The 18,734-nt window shown below is 44.4% G+C and overlaps 1 protein-coding gene across 1 annotated transcript in view; it reads left to right on the top strand.

Moving 5' to 3' along the window:
- The window catches only part of gipr (gastric inhibitory polypeptide receptor), a 62,893-nt gene extending 49,738 nt beyond the window's left edge, over positions 1–13,155 (top strand). The window contains exons 7-14 of the mRNA XM_064302374.1: positions 897–1,050; positions 2,775–2,934; positions 3,572–3,632; positions 5,231–5,300; positions 5,791–5,879; positions 7,954–8,092; positions 10,459–10,500; positions 11,037–13,155. Coding sequence (XP_064158444.1) covers positions 897–1,050; positions 2,775–2,934; positions 3,572–3,632; positions 5,231–5,300; positions 5,791–5,879; positions 7,954–8,092; positions 10,459–10,500; positions 11,037–11,429 — 1,108 coding nt within the window. The 3' untranslated portion in view covers positions 11,430–13,155. The remainder of the gene's footprint in view (positions 1–896; positions 1,051–2,774; positions 2,935–3,571; positions 3,633–5,230; positions 5,301–5,790; positions 5,880–7,953; positions 8,093–10,458; positions 10,501–11,036) is intronic.
- Positions 13,156–18,734: the final 5,579 nt, after the last annotated feature.

The raw sequence follows: 18,734 nt of genomic DNA, 5'->3' as shown, positions 1-18,734 counted from the left end.
ATGGGATCTCCTCTGAGGCGGGTGATGTCAGCCATCGCTTCTCATCACATAGCAGTTGGCAAATCAGGCTGCCGCTGGTGTGAGTCAGAGGAAGACATCTCACCTGTAGCTTTTAACTGGCAGACTGCAGGCGCTGGATTGACCAGCTGGTGTCGCTAGTGAGCAATGACACACTGCAATCCCAGCAGACTGAAGCCCAACTCTGCACAGTGCCAGAGTTAATTGTTACCACTCAGCAGAGCTGCTGGAATTAGAATGAATTCAAATGATCATTGCGTTTTTCTCCTGAGTGGAATGCTTTGTCTCCTAAGACAGGGATTTTCAAACTGTTCTGGGGAACCCCTGTGTATGCTGGTTTACAGTCCAGCCACAGTTGCAGCCCTGAGATGTAACAAGCTGTTAATTGCTAATCTTAATTAGAGACTGTCTGTTGGGGGGTAATTTACTGTCTTGAGGCCACATTATGTCAGATGTTAGCTATGCATGCTATGAAGAATAACTGTCCCATATTCACAACCCAGGACTTCAATCATGCTGTCTGATGCTAAATCTAATGCTTTCATTATTTGTAACATGCTTCATTGGCACATGATTCCTTTAGAATGAGGTCACATTTTTAAATTATTGAATTATAGATTGGCAGGTAAAATAAGTGGGGTTTCTCATCACTGAAGCTGTGTGCAGCTGGTCAACTTGAAACATTTTATCAGTATAATGAAAAAGTCTTGAACACATGTTTTCTTGAGGAAATTGGATGTATCAAAATCACCACACACAGGGGAGTCCTAGGACGGAGTTTAAAAGCCCCAGTAATAATACATTTGGTTTGGCCTCTTGTAAAGTTTCACCTCCTGAGAAGTTTATTTTGTCCACTGAGAGATGCTGTTCTGTCTTAGGAAGCTGAGGTGTACTCGAAATTACATTCACACCAACCTCTTCATCTCCTTCATCCTGCGAGCAATCTCCATCCTCACACGGGACGCCCTGCTCAGGAGGGACACCCCGGAGTTCCGGGACGACCGCGACGTGTCCAACGTGCTGAGCGATAAGGTGAAGTCACGCATTTTGGAGCAGCACGTCTGTGGCGTGATGTAGCGCTGTGTAGCATGTGCTGTGCTGGGAGGGCAGAGAGAATATAACAGGCAAGTTGGAACGCAGTATGAATGATCTGGGCCCAGGAGTTCACGAGTGATCTGGGCCCAGGAGTTCACAAGTGATCTGGGCCCAGGAGTTCACAAGTGATCTGGGCCCAGGAGTTCACAAGTGATCTGGGCCGAAGAGTTCACAAGTGATCTGGGCCCAGGTGTTCACAAGTGATCTGGGCCCAGGAGTTCACAAGTGATCTGGTCAGATTTTGACTATCGGACTGGATTAAATCCTGCAAATGGGTAGCTCAAAACCAAAAAACAGGATTGGGATCACTCTGGAATCCGATCAGATCAAGTAATTGAATCCTAGCTGTAATCTGGATCAAATCGAAACTTTAACATAGGATTGGTATCATTTTGATCCAAAAAATCAGGATTACCTTGATCCCAGTAGAAGGATGAATTGTAGTATACAATTCATTTCAAAATACATTTTGATATAAAAAAGATGGTAGAGTTTGTAAATTAAAATAATACATTGTTTGTAGGCTCAATGGTTGCAAAATTTTTATTGACTTTTTTCTGTCACATTTACAGAGGCATCTAGCCTACCTCTCAGAACAGTGTATTCAACCAAATAATAAGTTTATCATAATAAAGTTATCTCAACAAATGGTATATCAATCATAAATTAAATTTTGAATCTTCAAACAATTATCTACAAGTAATAGACACTAGTCCATCAAATCATGCATTGAAGATGCTGCTCTAGAGCTGCCTTTCAATGAAGAGGATCTGTGAAATTTTTTTTGTTGTTGCTGCCCTATTATATTTATTGTTTTTGATTAAAATGTGGCTTTTTATTATGATTTAAATCAAGTGCTGTTATATACTTGGCAAAATATGATTTATTATATTCTTCTTAATAAATGGCTCAAACTGCTATTCCTTGTATCCAGAGCTGTCAGAGCTAAAAGATCATTTTAGATGTTTAAAAAAAAGAAAAAAAGGTTGTTTACATTTGTAGGGCCATAAAAACTGACACTCAAAAAGTTACATATTGCACCTTGAAAGCCCCCTGAATATTATAATTTGAAGGTTAGAAAATCATAATCTTTCTCAGTAATGTTCCAGTGCTTTAAAGCACTGATAATCAGGATCTGGTAATCTTGAAAAGTCTGAATCTGGATCAGGATGATCCTATCCTGAATTGCTTTGAAACACCTGGACAAAATCTGGCTGAGTTGTCTGATCCTGGCTCACAAAATATGGGATTTCAAAATCTGATCGGATCTGATTGAGCTAAAAAGTTCTAAAAAGTCGTCCCTCATTAAACTCAAGGTAAGGCCACATGGAGTTTAATGAGGGATGTGTATGAAAGAAGCTGCATCTACAGTTGCCCCCCCTCCCTCCCCATTGATAAATTCTTCCAGCCCATTGGAGCACGGTCATGTCCATGACCCTTCCCAAATAACATTAGCTAAAGAATGTAGCCACCAGCCACAACCCAGCAGGTCATCACAGCATTCAGGCATAAACACACATGCACACATTTCCTGCTTGATGAATCCACATAAACGGCATCAAAAACACACTTCCAGCACATTGTGTGTCCTGTTTATATGTTAGCTAGAGGTGTAGAGTGAAGACACTGATCAGCCTTCCATCTCTGACCTCTCACCCCAGGCTCTGTCAGGTTGCCGGGTGGCCCTGGTACTCATGCAGTACTGCGTCGGGGCCAACTACTTCTGGCTGCTGGTGGAGGGGCTGTACCTGCACAACCTCCTGGTGCTCATGGTGTTCTCTGAGAACAGCTACTTCTCTGGGTACCTTGTCGTCGGCTGGGGTCAGTACCTAGCTCGCAGTGGTCATGTGGGAGTAGAGGGTGGCGAATTGCAGGGGTGGAGCTTAGCCAAGCATAGCTGCTGTCCTCAAGTGTCACAATGTAGAATTTTACCAGCGATAGTTAATGTTTGGGACAAAGACATATTTTTTCTTGATTTGGCTCTGCACTTTAACCACCTGTGAATTGGTTCATTACAAATCTAAAATTGTAAAAAAAACATTATGCAGCTCACTGTATGTGTACCCCTCTATTTTATGCTTCTTCTGCTGTTCTTTCATTATGAATTATTCTGAGGACTTTGTAGAGATCCCTGTCATAATTCAGAGAAGCCAACAAAAACCTTTGTGCATCTATCCCACCTTGTTTAGAGCCTCTGTTCCACCCGTGCAAATGATATGTAAATCAGGAACCCAGTTTATCCTCAGCTCCCCCTCTGGAGAAATGCACCAAAACAATTAAAAATGCCATTCCTTGACCTTTTTTGTAAGGTGAACCCCTCATTTAAAATGAACCATTGAGTATTATAATATTCTCACGGACATTAATGTGCAGAACGATCTTCATGTGTGAAGCAACCCTGCGGTTTGTTTTAGAGTGCAGTCATGCTGTGTGTAACTGTCCTTTCTTTCATGTGTAGGGACCCCTGTCCTATTTGTGGTCCCCTGGATTGTGGTGCGGTACCTATATGAAAATACAGGGTGAGGGGGGTATGGTGTGGGAGGGTGGTGGGGGGTATGGTGTGGGAGGGTGAGGGGGGTATGGTGTGGGAGGGTGAGGGGGTATGGTGTGGGAGGTTGAGGAAGGTATGGTGTGTGAGGGTGAAGGGGGTATGGTGTGGGAGGGTGAGGGGGTATGGTGTGGGAGGGAAAGGGGGATATGGTGTGGGAGGATGAGGGGTATAGTGTGGGAGGGTAAGGGGGAAACTAGAAATACCAGCTGCATCCTGTTTGCCTATTATTAGAGCTATAATCATAATCACAGTAGATTATTTTTTATCAAGCTTTTAAGTTTTAAAAAAAAAAAAATGTTTTACCATCTATCAGTTTCTATTATGATCGCTGTCCAGTGTTTGTTTGCTTTTGAGATTCAGTTGCATATTGCTTGGCAAGTTAATTAGTCTTATGGTGTCACTGCACTGCAGTGTGTTTATCACTTGAGGGTGAGTAGCTTCACTGCAGTGTATGTATCACTAGAGGGTGAGTAGCTTCACTGCAGTGTGTTTATCACTAGAGGGTGAGTAGCTTCACTGCAGTGTGTTTATCACTAGAGGGTGAGTAGCTTCACTGCAGTGTGTTTATCACTAGAGGGTGAGTAGCTTCACTGCAGTGTGTTTATCCCTAGAGGGTAAGTAGATTCACTGCAGTGTGTTTATCACTATAGGGTGAGTAGCTTCACTGCAGTGTGTTTATCACTAGATGGTGAGTAGCTTCACTGCAGTGTGTTTGTCACTAGAGGGTGAGTAGCTTCACTGCAGTGTGTTTATCACTAGATGGTGAGTAGCTTCACTGCAGTGTGTTTGTCACTAGAGGGTGAGGGTGAGTAGCTTCACTGCAGTGTGTTAATCCTTAGAGGGTGCGTAGCTTCACTGCAGTGTGTTTATCACTAGAGGGTGAGTAGCTTCACTGCAGTGTGTTTATCACTAGATGGTGAGTAGCTTCACTGCAGTGTGTTTATCACTAGAGGGTGAGTAGCTTCACTGCAGTGTGTTTATCACTAGATGGTGAGTAGCTTCACTGCAGTGTATTCATCACTAGAGCGTGAGTAGCTTCACTGCAGTGTGTTTATTACTTGAGGGTGAGTAGCTTCACTGCAGTGTGTTTATCACTAGATGGTGAGTAGCTTCACTGCAGTGTGTTTGTCACTAGAGGGTGAGGGTGAGTAGCTTCACTGCAGTGTGTTAATCCTTAGAGGGTGCGTAGCTTCACTGCAGTGTGTTTATCACTAGAGGGTGAGTAGCTTCACTGCAGTGTGTTTATCACTAGAGGGTGAGTAGCTTCACTGCAGTGTGTTTATCACTAGAGGGTGAGTAGCTTCACTGCAGTGTGTTTATCACTAGATGGTGAGTAGCTTCACTGCAGTGTGTTTATCACTAGAGGGTGAGTAGCTTCACTGCAGTGTGTTTATCACTAGATGGTGAGTAGCTTCACTGCAGTGTGTTTATTACTTGAGGGTGAGTAGCTTCACTGCAGTGTGTTTATCACTAGAGAGTGAGGCTGAGTTTCTCTCAGCACAGCCCCTTTAAATGTCAGTGCTGCACCTTCAGCGAGGTCACATGATCGTCCATCTCCCCCTCCAGGTGCTGGGAGATAAACGAGAACATGGCTTACTGGTGGATCATCCGGTCCCCTATTTTACTGGCCATTTTGGTGAGTCTGCACCCAGCCCCAGATTCACTTTAGTTGTCCTAAAAATGACAGAATTTGAGTTTGTTTTTCGGTTGAATGACTGCCCATGAGGCCTGGTACTGGGCCATCAATCTGATTGTAAGGCAATTCATTTCAACACACTGTCACGCCTGATTTATATGTTCCCAGACAGTGTAGCCAACTATGGCTCATTCAAAAGGAGGGATTGGGGCTGGTGTGGGCTGGGGTAGAATCAGTTCTAGATGGAATATTATGTAGTCATGTTTTTTAGTCTATGGGAAATGTACAAATGGTTTGTTTTAAAACTGTGACTTCATTTCTGTGTGTGATGTATGATGTATCAGTATGAAGTATTAAACCCACATGCAGTGTGCTGTTATCTGTGCTGTCTGCTCCTTTAATTTGATCTCTCTCTCTCTCCCCCTCTATCTCTCTCTCTCTCTCTCTCTCTCCAACTCTCTCTCTCTTTCTTCATCTTTTGCAATTTCAGGTCAACTTTTTCATATTTATTCGAATCATACAAATCCTGGTCTCCAAATTGAAAGCACACCAGATGAGGTACACCGATTACAAATTCAGGTATAATGACTTTACCTCACACATGATTTATTATTTTGCATCCCATAAGGAGAATAATTGGAATTGACATTTAAAAGACTTGTTAATGTCCCCCTCTTCTCTCATATGCTATAATCTCCATCTGTAATGTACTCTCATGTCACTAGCACCATTGCGCCCCCTGCACGTGCTTATGGAGAACTGCAGTTGAAGCATGCTCAGTCCTCCTACAGTATTTTCACCTATGAGACGGTTTTCTTCCCAATAAGCCACACAGTGCACTCCGAGAGCGCCAGCCCCAACTGGGGGAGAGTCACACCTCTCGCTGATGACGGTTGGTGATCTGCAGGCCTCTGGTGAGCCATTATGGGGTGTCATGCCAACCAGAGGAACCCAGGCCGACATAAACTGTCTGTGCAGCGACTGTACGGGCTGTCGAGCTCAGCCAGGGATTGGAAAGAGCCGTTTGTCTTAAGAGCCTTGACACACTATGCAAATACATGGATTTCCAAAGTAAATCTAATCCTTCAAAACTCAATTTTCTTTTGTACAGTGGGTTTATGCAGTGCTGTTTCACATGGAGGTGCACTGGGTGAACAACCTGTTTTTGTATGTTCTTTGAGCACAGTGTACCACTGTTGAAACTCAAAGGATTTCCATGTGATCTCACCTCTGCTAAATCTTAACACAAAAGCTCTGTTTAACACGATAGTTCTGCTATTGAATTTTATTTATTTTGTTTTTTGGAGCTTTTAAAAAATGAATGTGAATCTCTGACAGCCAGTGCTTTGGAAATGACAGCACGTTCCTCATCCAGCCTCTTTGCACACATGTATGATTGGGTCTCCTCTGACCCTGTCTTTTGCAGCTTGTGGCTGTGGTGCTAACAGAAGCAGCTGGCTGATGCCGTGTGTTTCGGAGAAGAGCCGCAAGTTGTCCTCACTCTCCCGAGCCAGCAGCAGGGGCACGCTCGCACATAGCTTGTGAATTGGACCTTCTAAATTCAGATGGGATTGGATGCTTTTTAAATAAAAAAATGACTGTGCCTTACCCTGAGCGTAACGAGGCCAGTGGGCCTGTGACCTAGCTGTGTCTTTGATCCTCTCTGCTGGCTCAGCTATAGCACTCTGTGTGAGCTTGCGCAAATAGCTGTTTAATGGCTGAGACAACAGCAAGTGAAATGTCACACTGTAAAAACTTCCCATTGTTTATTTCCTGTGAGAATGAGATTCTCCAGAGGTGCTGTTTGAGAAAACAGTGTGACTGCTGAGAACGTGTGCTCCTTTGATGGACCTGCCCCCCCACTGTAAATCTGAAAATATTCCAAAAAAAGCTTGACAGGGGCTCTTTTAAAAAGTGTTAAGGCTTTTATTGGAAAGAAACGTCTCTATTGTATTAGGCTGGAGTTCAGCTAAGGCCATATTTATTTGGTTTAATGACTCGTATGGTAGAGAATGGTGCTATAGACATGGCCGCTAAAATGGCAGTGTGAATTTGACTGTTAGGGCGGCAGTGCAGTATAATGGCTAAGGAGTTTGTCCTGTAACCTAAAGGTTGCAGGTTCAATTCCCCAGTAGGACACTGCCGTTGAACCCTTAAGCAAGGTACTTAACCTGCATTGCTCCAGTATATATCCAGCTGTATAATTGGATACAATGTAAGTCGCTCTGGATAGGAGCGTCTGCTAAATGCCTGTGATGTAATGTAAGGGTGTGCTGCAATGGTTTAATCAACATATTGTTATGGTTTTTATCAGCCAGTGAATAATGAACATTCCATTGCATAGTGCATTGTCAAAAGGTGCATCAGAGAAAAGCAGAGGCTGGGTATATTATAGATAAGTGACCCACACTTCAGTGTAGCACTGTTTGATACTTGGGCTAAATAGGAGGCTGCTGCTTCTAACCGCGCCCCTGCGAATGTGGCTGCATTTGCAAGTAGCTGATTGGTTGTTCCAAATTAGGGCAGGAAATGGACTTCTTCAGCCAGACTTTTGGTACCATTATTTAAAAAACAAACAATGCATATGTCTGTTATGAAAGAGATTCATTAAGTAAATGTCATACTCCCACTCTGGGTGTGGTTCTGTCCACAGGCTGGCCAAATCCACCCTGACTCTCATCCCCTTGCTGGGCATTCATGAGGTGGTATTTGCTGTCATGACTGAGGAGCAGATGGAGGGGACGCTTCGAAATGTCTACCTCTTCTTTGAGCTCTTCTTCAACTCCTTTCAGGTACACTGGTTTACTATAGGTGGGCAGGGAGCGGCAGGTTGAGTGGTTTACTATAGAGGGGCAGGTAGTGTGGTTTATTTTAGAGGGGAAGGGAGGTGTAGGTAGAGTGGTGTACCTTAGAGGGGCAAGTAGAGTGGTTTACTATAGAGGGATAGGGATGGGCAGGTAGAGTGGTTTTCTATAGAGGGGAAGGAAGGGGCAGGTAGTGTGGTTTACTATAGAGGGGAAGGGAGGGGTATGTAGAGTGGTTTACTTTAGAGGGGAAGGGAGGGGTAGGTAGAGTGGTTTACCTTAGAGGGGCAAGTAGAGTGGTTTACTATAGAGGGACAGGGATGGGCAGGTAGAGTGGTTTTCTATAGAGTGGAAGGAAGGGGCAGGTAGAGTGGTTTACTGTAGAGGGGAAGGGAGGGGCAGGTAGAGTGGTTTACTATAGAGGGGAAGGGAGGGGTAGGTAGAGTGGTTTACCTTAGAGGGGCAAGTAGAGTGGTTTACTATAGAGGGACAGGGACGGGCAGGTAGAGTGGTTTTCCATAGAGGGGAAGGAAGGGGCAGGTAGGGTGGTTTACTGTAGAGGGGAAGGGAGGGGCAGGTAGAGTGGTTTACTATACAGGGGAAAGGAGGGGCAGGTAGAGTGGTTTACTATAGAGGGACAGGGAGGGGCAGGTAGAGTGGTTTACTATAGAGGGACAGGGAGGGGCAGGTAGAGTGGTTTACTATAGAGGGGAAGGGAGGGGCAGGTAGAGTGGTTTACTATAGAGGGGAAGGAAGGGGCAGGTAGAGTGGTTTACTTTAGAGGGCAAGTGAGGGGCAGGTAGAGTGGTTTACTATAGAGGGGAAGGGAGGGGCAGGTAGAGTGGTTTACTATAGAGGGGAAGAGAGGGGCAGGTAGAGTGGTTTACTATAGAGGGCAAGCGAGGGGCAGGTAGAGTGGTTTATTATAGAGGGGAAGTGAGAGTGTGTAAGGTATCAGGCTCCACAGTGTCTCGTCCTCCTCACAGGGGCAGGTATGACAGCTCTCCTAGCCTAGCGCCACCCTGTCTCTAGTACACACAGTGCTCACATATCTTCCCCCTCACACACAATTGGCTTGATACAGTTACAGAAGCATAGACGGTCAGAAGCGCACACAGTAGCTCGCTATCTGGCCAGACCCCTGCCAGATAATAAGGAGCCACACCCCCATTGACTGGCAGGTAGCGCAGACACAGACCGTTAATCTGGAACCCAGACGGATGTGAACAGGCAGCAGTGAACACACCTGTTTCCCGTCTTTTGGAAGATAAGGAATCAGAAGTGCAGGGGCAGCTGCTTGTGAGAGCTCTACTGGATCGTATCACTGTCACTGTCACTGCTTGTACACTTTTAATCAAGATCAGAACTATGTCACATTTCCTAACAAATGGCTTACTATAGAGAGGAAGAAAGAGGGTCATATTTAATGGCAAACACAACCTTTAAATGAGCTGCGTGTCTATCTCTCAGTGGTGTCAAGCTAACAACTCTCTCTGCAGATTTGTCTCTCTCAAACACATGCACACAAATTCACTCTCTGTCTTCCTCTCACACACATACACACATTCACTCTATCTCTGACGCACACATACACACATTCACTCTATCTCTGACGCACACATACACACATTCACTATCTCTATCTCTCACACACATACACACATTCACTCTATCTCTGACGCACACATACACACATTCACTCTCTGTCTATCTCTCACGCACACATACACACATTCACTCTCTGTCTATCTCTCACACACACATACACACATTCACTCTCTGTCTATCTCTCATGCACACATACACACATTCACTCTCTATCTCTGACGCACGCATACACACATTCACTCTATCTCTGACGCACACATACACACATTCACTCTCTATCTCTCACACACGCATACACACATTCACTCTCTGTCTATCTCTGATGCACACATACACACATTCACTTTCTGTCTATCTCTGACGCACATACATTCACTCTCTGTCTATCTCTGACGCACACATACACACATTCACTCTATATCTCTCACACACGCATACACACATTCACTCTCTGTCTATCTCTCACACACATACATTCACTCTCTGTCTATCTCTCATGCACACACACACACATTCACTCTCTGTCTATCTCTCACACACATACAAAACTGAATTATGATTTAATGGCATTAGAACACAGTGGCACAGTACTGCCAAAGCATCATTCAAATAAAGTGCAAACAAATATAAAGAATAACAACAAAAATGACCATTCAACTATGGGTGCTGTACTCTCTGTCTTTCTCATACGTGTTTTTTCTGCTGAATTTTGTGGTCACTGACATTTCTTCCCTCTTCTCCCCCAGGGGTTTTTTGTGGCCATCCTGTACTGTTTCGTCAATAAGGAGGTGAGTGCCTATTGACTGTCAGGGCCTGACGGGCTCTTACTTTCATCACATGATCCTTTCAAACCCACGACCCACCCACCGCTTGACCTCCCCGTGACCACAGCTGTCTGTCAGGCCGGGTCACCCTTGTCCAATCACGTTAGGCCACTCTCATTTGAGCGTGCTCAGAGCACACGATCCCAGAGTGAACGCTTGCTCAGCGTGCAAGTCTCTGCGGTACTGTAAGTGGACGGATGCTTTGCAGGGCCATTGGCAGCTGTCAGGAATGGCAATCTGTGTGCATCTGGAAAGGTCGTGCTGTAGCCGTCCTCTTTGTCCATGGTTTTCCGCATCAAAGGGCTTGTGACATCCAGCACTGCATCCCCTTTAATGTCATAACAGCTGCCAAAATGCAGATGGAAGCACATCAGAGATGCTTGTGCTGTACATGCAATGAGATTACCTAGGCTCTGTCCCTTCCGATTTCCTGAATCTATCCCTGCTACTTCCTATCCCCCCGTCCTGATTCCCCCCACCGTTCGGGACCCCCTCTGCAGGTGCAGTCAGAGATTAAGAAGAAATGGCAGAGGTGGAGGCTGGGCATGAGCATTTTGGACGAGCAGCGTAACACCTGCAGCAACACGCCACAAGGGGGCGCCAGCGGCTCCCTTTGCCAGCACGAGCCTCCCTGCCAGCCGGGCGCAGAGCACCCCGACTGCCAAACGGAGTCGCAGAAATTCACCTCGGACCTCTCCGCACCGAGCCAGCCCCACCCTGACTCAGACCCTGACCCCCACCCCCACCCCCACCCCCACCCCGGGGCCAAGAAGGGAAAGACCTACTGCTACATCTCTGCATTCAAGCAGGAGCCCAACGGAAGGGAGGGGCAGCAGCAGGGCAGCAGCGGGGAGGAGAGCGCCGCCATGCGCTACTCTGAGAGCTACTGCTGAGCGGACCACTGCGCCCAGTACAGCCACACCTGCACCCAGTACAGCCACACCAGCACTGGGACCACTGCACCCAGTACAGCCACACCTGCACCCAGTACAGCCACACCAGCACTGGGACCACTGCACCCAGTACAGCCACACCTGCACCCAGTACAGCCACTCCTGCACCCAGTACAGCCACACCTGCATTGGGACCACTGCACCCAGTACAGTCACACCTGCACCCATTACAGCCACACCTGCGCCCAGTACAGCCACACCTGCACCCAGTACAGCCACACCTGCACTGGGACCACTGCACCCAGTACAGCCACACCTGCACCTAGTACAGCCACTCCTGCACCCAGTACAGCCACACCTGCATTGGGACCACTGCACCCAGTACAGTCACACCTGCACCCAGTACAGCCACACCTGCACTGGGACCACTGCACCCAGTACAGCCACACCTGCACTGGGACCACTGCACCCAGTACAGCCACACCTGTGCCCAGTACAGCCACACCTGCACCCAGTACAGCCACACCTGCACTGGGACCACTGCACCCAGTACAGCCACACCTGCGCCCAGTACAGCCACACCTGCACTGGGACCACTGCACCCAGTACAGCCACACCTGCGCTGGCGTTTGGGCCCGTCCTGAGCTCGCACCTCTCAGTGTGCTAGTGGCCACGCCCATGGCCACGCCCAGTGCTGCCATGATGTCACAGACTTCAGTGCAATAGCCACAGCAGCTCGGCCTGCAGGGGCTTCACAGATGTGGAAATGCAGGCAGCGTTGGGCGGGGCTTCTGAGCTTTTGGGCCACCCCTGCCTGCCCCCCCCCCCTCGCCTGTTCATTCACACCCTGTTCTTCTCTCTTTTTGTCTGATTGTGGGTTTTTGTTTTGCTACCTCTTGCTGTGTTCTTGGTAAACACCTTAGTTCTACATTGCCACATTTGGAGGAAATTGTTCCCAGAGCACACCATGCATGGAGTGGACAGCGCCACTCAGGCTGTTTCCCAGAAGTGACTCAGACCCCTGTGCAAATGGGTTTTCAGCCTAGCACAAGCAACAGCCCAGAGTCTGTGGGTCACTTAACTAATTGCCTGCAGATGTCAGTCACCATAGTACCCATATCAATGAAACCAGATAGACCTGCACTTGTTGAGTTTGGACCACGAGGGACTATCTGGGTTCTGTTATCATGGCAATCAAACTGAAGGGGGCAACATTGTGTTCATCCATATTGTGATATACAAATGTACTAAATATGTGTGTCCCGTATTGCTACCAGATTAGCAGGTTAGTTGCATTTATGTGTGATCTGATTCTGTAGTCCTGTCTCCAGCTGGAAAGTGTCAAACATGTTGTTTTATCAGCTTGAGAGTTGCATTTTTGAGCACGATAAACAAATGCACTTATGGGTTACTGCATGAGAAAGTAAAGCCAAGGACAGACATGTGGATGCGTCCACTGGAAGGGCTGAGCACTTCCCCTGGGATCACATTCTAATCTTTATTGACATTTCTTTACAAATAACATCAAATTAATTGTCAGATCCAAATAGAAAACTCAAAACATAGTAGCACGATGCACTCCTGAAAACTAATGGTGGAATCAGCAGTTCCACCGCTACAAAAGTAAGAGCATTTACCACTACACTTTCAGTTCTTTATCTGTAACTCAATATTGTGAAATTAAATTACTCTTCTTAATGTCCTGTCAATCAAAGATCTACCTGTCCGTCTTTTTCATTTGTTTTTACAAATAACTGATGAACTTGTAACGACATCATAAAATAATATAGGATTTTGAATTTAATGTTAAATTCTGAACTTGAGATGTTACCTGATGTTCTCCTAATGCGCCCCATAAGCCCTTTGCCACTCCATGTGTTGCCCCAGGAGAAGGACTGAAAATGAAGGCCTGCCTGGTCCACAATATAAATACTGTCCCTGTAGGAATGCAGCATGACAAGTGAATACAAACTGACAAATGAATACACCTCTAAACTGAGTACTTAACAGAGTCTGCATACGTTCACCTGTACATGCACTCTGATTGCATACGCTCACCTGTACATGCACTCTGACTGCATATGCTCACCTGTACATGCACTCTGACTCCATGCGTTCACCTGTACATGCACTCTGACAGCATACGCTCACCTGTACATGCACTCTGACTGCATACGCTCACCTGTACATACACTGTTACTGCATACGCTCACCTGTGCATGCACTCTGCATACACTCACCTGTACATGCACTCTGACTGCATGCGTTCACCTGTACATGCACTCTGACTCCATGCGTTCACTTGTACATGCACTCTGATTGCATACGCTCACCTGTACATGCACTCTGATTGCATACGCTCACCTGTACATGCACTCTGACTGCATACGCTCACCTGTACATGCACTCTGACTGCATACGCTCACCTGTACATGCACTCTGACTGCATACGCTCACCTGTACATGCACTCTGACTGCATACGCTCACCTGTACATGCACTCTGACTGCCTACGGTTACCTGTACATGCACTCTGACTGCATACTTTCACCTGTATATTCTCTGTTACTGCATACACGTGCATGACCTGCTACGCTCACGTACATGCCTTGACTGCATACGTCATCTGTACCGCTGACTGCATACGCTCACCTGTGCATGCACTCTGCATACGCTCACCTGTACATGCACTTTGACTGCATACGCTCACCTGTACATGCACTCTGACTGCATACGCTCACCTGTACATGCACTCTGACTGCATACGCTCACCTGTACATGCACTCTGACTGCATACGTTCATCTGTACATTCGCTGTTACTGCATACGCTCACCTGTGCATGCACTCTGCATACACTCACCGGTACATGCACTCTGACTGCATACGCTCACCTGTACATGCACTCTGACTGCATACGTTCATCTGTACATTCACTGTTACTGCATACGCTCACCTGTACATGCACTCTGACTGCATACGCTCACCTGTACAAGCACTCTGACTGCATACGTTCACCTGTACATGCACTGTTACTGCATACGCTCACCTGTATATGCACTGTTACTGCACACGCTCACCTGTGCATGCACTCTGACTGCATACGGTCACCTGTACATGCACTCTGACTGCATACACTCACCTGTGCATGAACTCTGCATACGCTCACCGGTACATGCGCTTTGACTGCATACGCTCACCTGTACCAGCACTCTGACTGCATACGCTCCCCTGTACATGCAATCTGCCTGCATACGCTCATCTGTACATGCACTCTGACTGCATATGCTCACCTGTACATGCACTCGGACTCCATACGTTCACCTGTACATGCACTTGACTGCATAGCATGTCACCTGTACATGCACTCTGACTTCATACGTTCACCTGTACATGCACTCTGACTGCATATGCTCACCTGTAAATGCACTCTGACTGCATACGTTCACCTGTACATGCACTGTTACTGCGACTGCATATGCTCACCTGTACATGCACTCTGACTGCATACGTTCACCTGTACATGCACTCTGACTGCATATGCTCACCTGTACATGCACTCTGACTGCATACGTTCACCTGTACATGCACTCTGACTCCATACGCTCACCTGTACATGCACTCTGACTGTGTATAGCACAGAATAATGTGCTATACACAGCGATAGACTGAAGCTCTAATACATGAACACCCTATCTCGACCACTTTTTCAATTAAACAAACTTGTGCTACTACACACAGAACATACAAAGGAAAAATAGCCACTGGTATTTAAAAGAAGATCTGGAGTTTTGCCAGGGAATAAATGCTTATTCAGAAAGATCAGAACTGTCAATTCTACTGATATGCTTTGTTAAATTTCTGACGACTGACAGGCAAAGGAAAAATATCAGTAATTTTATGATGCAACAGTGTAGGAAATTAATGCTTGCTGTCTTAAGTTTAATTGACGGTTGGCCATTTTTACATTTTTACTTTTAATTATTTTTTAGATTGGGTGCTTAGTGCTGACTAGCCAGATTACAGAGGTGGCACCGAAAACTTGGCCTGTCTGTTCCAGAAATGCGACTTTGAATGTATTTCAAACTCCAGTTCAATATACAATACTATAGTATTTATATTTGAAGATAAACAATTATGTGAAGATTTTTAGTCAACATTCGGAATCGGTTCTATAACTTATGAATGGTGCGACTCAGCTGTTGAGTAAGTGAATAAATTCTCATCACTTCTCACAGGTTCTCTACAGGTTCAGTTTATTGTGTGTGTAATTTCCAAACATTTAGGATGATAATGCTGTAGACTACATCATTCTAAACAGTGTAATCAACAATATCTGCATTAAAAGGAGCAGATTCCAAGGTGTTGACCACTTGCAAGTTCTACTATAGTTGAGAGGCCCCATCTCGTGGATTTAAATGGTATTGCGGGTAACGAAGGAAAACTTGTCTCAAGGTAGTGCTTTTGAAGACAGATTTTAATGCATTGTCCACAATTTCTTCACTCATTCCAGTGCCAAAATCTAATAGAACAAAGTGAATTCAGAGTGACAAATTCAGCCGGCACTATTTGCACCTGTGTTAACTATTTGAACTCCAGCAATGCAAGGGTGGTCTAGACAGTTGTAATTGCATTGCAACTGTAGTTGTACTGTAGTTCTGTGGTCCAGGGGGTTTCAACCTGAGGTGCAAACTCCAGCCAAAGCACGCTGAAATTGACCCTCTGAATTCATTCATTCATCCATTCGTTTTTTGTTTTTTCCCTTTATTTATGTACCCTTGTATTGACTGGACACCTGTAAATCATAATGTTGTATTGTGTATGTTGATTGCTGATTCAGGGGAAATCCTCCTTTTTTTGTGTGAAAAGCACAGTTATATCCATATCTAGGGTGGAAACAGATGTAGTGTAAAAGCCACCTTTCAAAGTTTACAATAGACTCAAATTTCTTCACCTTTTGGGTAGAAAAATAAGTCTAGCTACAGTGCTACTGGTAGCATAGATTGAAATATGTCCCCTGCTACTTTCTGTTTCATTGGCCATCGTGTATTACCGTGGTTACCATTGAATTTGTATGCCAGGACATTTATTTCCACTACTACTATATAATAACTGTTGTTGCAGTATATGTGTGGAGTAAACACCAGTCACTGAATTACAGTGACCACCATTAAAACAGCCAAAAGTAATTTGACACATTTCCTGGTTTTTGTAGACAAGTTGGTTATCACATGCCATAGCCACATTCAGGTATAACATATACGCACGTACAGGCAATAATACACACATATGTATCGTGTTGCAAAATACAAAGCACCTAGCAATGTATCTAGAAAGCACCTGAGAATTGTAGAGGTGTCAGTTTTGTTTTTCAGGTGGCACTGATGTGTAGACCATAGATAATCAACATTACATATGGGATGTATTCAAGCAGACATATATTTCATATCCATGTGTTCGAAATACTGCCTATTCTAGTCTAATTGTTTAGGGTGACATTTTTTAAAATATCTGACACACAAATAACATAACACAATTTTAGTGGTGACCCAATATTTGATATATTCAAATCAATTTGTACACAGTAAAATGTTTAAAGTTGACTCTTACAAAGTACATATGGTCCCTACTCATTTTACAGTGTATGTGAAACCTCATTGATCGAGTCCGTATGACATTCTGACATTCTGTATGAAAACGTAAAAAGTATAAAAATGATAATACATAAAAAACAATCATTCATTAAAACGATTAACATGATGGCATGTGTAGTATTAAATTGATCAGAATAGGCTATTTATAACATCGATATTTCACAGCATTTCCGTTTGTATTTTCCCCACGTAGCTTCAGCTATCAATCAACAGGAGAACAGGGTGTATTTAAAAGTCAGAAAGTAAACACACATATTACATATCGTATGTTCAGAGTAAGTGTACATGTAAAATAGTTGGGGATACGATATAGAACAGATAATCAGAATGCACATATTTTTTATTTCTGATTTGTTTTGTTGAGGATGGTTTCTGGGAGTGGGGTCTTTATTTAGAGATATCCTGGATGATTTCACTGTTCACCATCCAGGAACAGTATTTTTTTTCTTTTGTTTTGTATTTTTAACTTGTTAAATTAAAAGTGATGTAAATGTATTTATGTATTGCTTGTTATGGGTTGCACTATTTAAAAATCAAAATATTAAAGTTTTTTTTCTAATTTTTAAAATATATTTGCATTTTTCCATTGTCCTCTTAAACCTTTAAAAGCCAGCACAAAAAGAAATTGTTTTAGACATGGGTGATAAATGTAGTTCCTTGTTAATATACTACATCTATTACAAATCACTTTGTTGTCTGAGGTGATTCTTGAGTTTGAGTACACACTCAACTGACACCAGTGGTGAAAAAAGTACCCAAATGCCATACTTTTAAAGTAAAGTAAAGATACCTTACCAGAATCTGGTTTAAAATGCATTTAGGTATCAAAAGTAAAGACAGTACATCCTAATCCATTAGACTTATGTTAAACAAATCGGACAGCGCTTACTTTCTAAAGCCACGTAGTTGAGTCTCAGACAGGTAATACCACCAAATTTAATATGTGAAAGTGCAGCACTGCTTCATTTATTCAGGGAAGATACAACTGGGAGGGGCTTCAGCAGGTCAGCGCTGTTGAGGCCAAATACCCACACAGCTGTCTGGAGCTTTCCTGGGCCTGGGAGGGCTTCACTGGAGAGAAATCATCTTCAGCCAAAATCATCTTCAGCAAAGTCATCTTCAGCCAAAATCATCTTCAGCAATGTCATTTTCAGCAAAGTCATCTTCGTCAAAGTCATCTTCAGCAAAGTCATTTTCAGCCAAAGTCATCTTCAGCCAAAGTCATCTTCAGCCAAAATAATCTTCAGCAAAGTCATCTTCAGCAATGTCATTTTCAGCAAAGTCATCTTCGTCAAAGTCATCTTCAGCCAAAGTCATCTTTAGCCGAAGTTGAGTTGTCATTCTGCTGCAAAGGCTCTGTCATGCAGCTTGATGTAGTCTAGACCTGTGATTTATTGTTTCTACTTTTTAAAAACTTTTTTGCATCAAACAACTACTACAGAGCAAAAGTAAGATGAGAATAGTTGGAAACCATAGGATATGTGTTCGTTTTGTGTGGTTAGTTTAAATGTGTGTCTTGTAAATCTATGAGGTTATCGACGTAGATGGTGCACATTTAGACTAAACCCATTTCAAAATGTTCCCTTTTGTTTCCCTACAGCCTGATAATTACACGTTGTGCCCTACAACTTCTACATTAAAAAACACTAAAGAC

Source organism: Anguilla rostrata, chromosome 12 (genome assembly GCF_018555375.3).
Source record: "Anguilla rostrata isolate EN2019 chromosome 12, ASM1855537v3, whole genome shotgun sequence".
NCBI lineage: Eukaryota > Metazoa > Chordata > Actinopteri > Anguilliformes > Anguillidae > Anguilla > Anguilla rostrata.
Note: the sequence above shows the minus strand (reverse complement) of the source record. Positions and strands in the feature narration are given on the sequence as shown.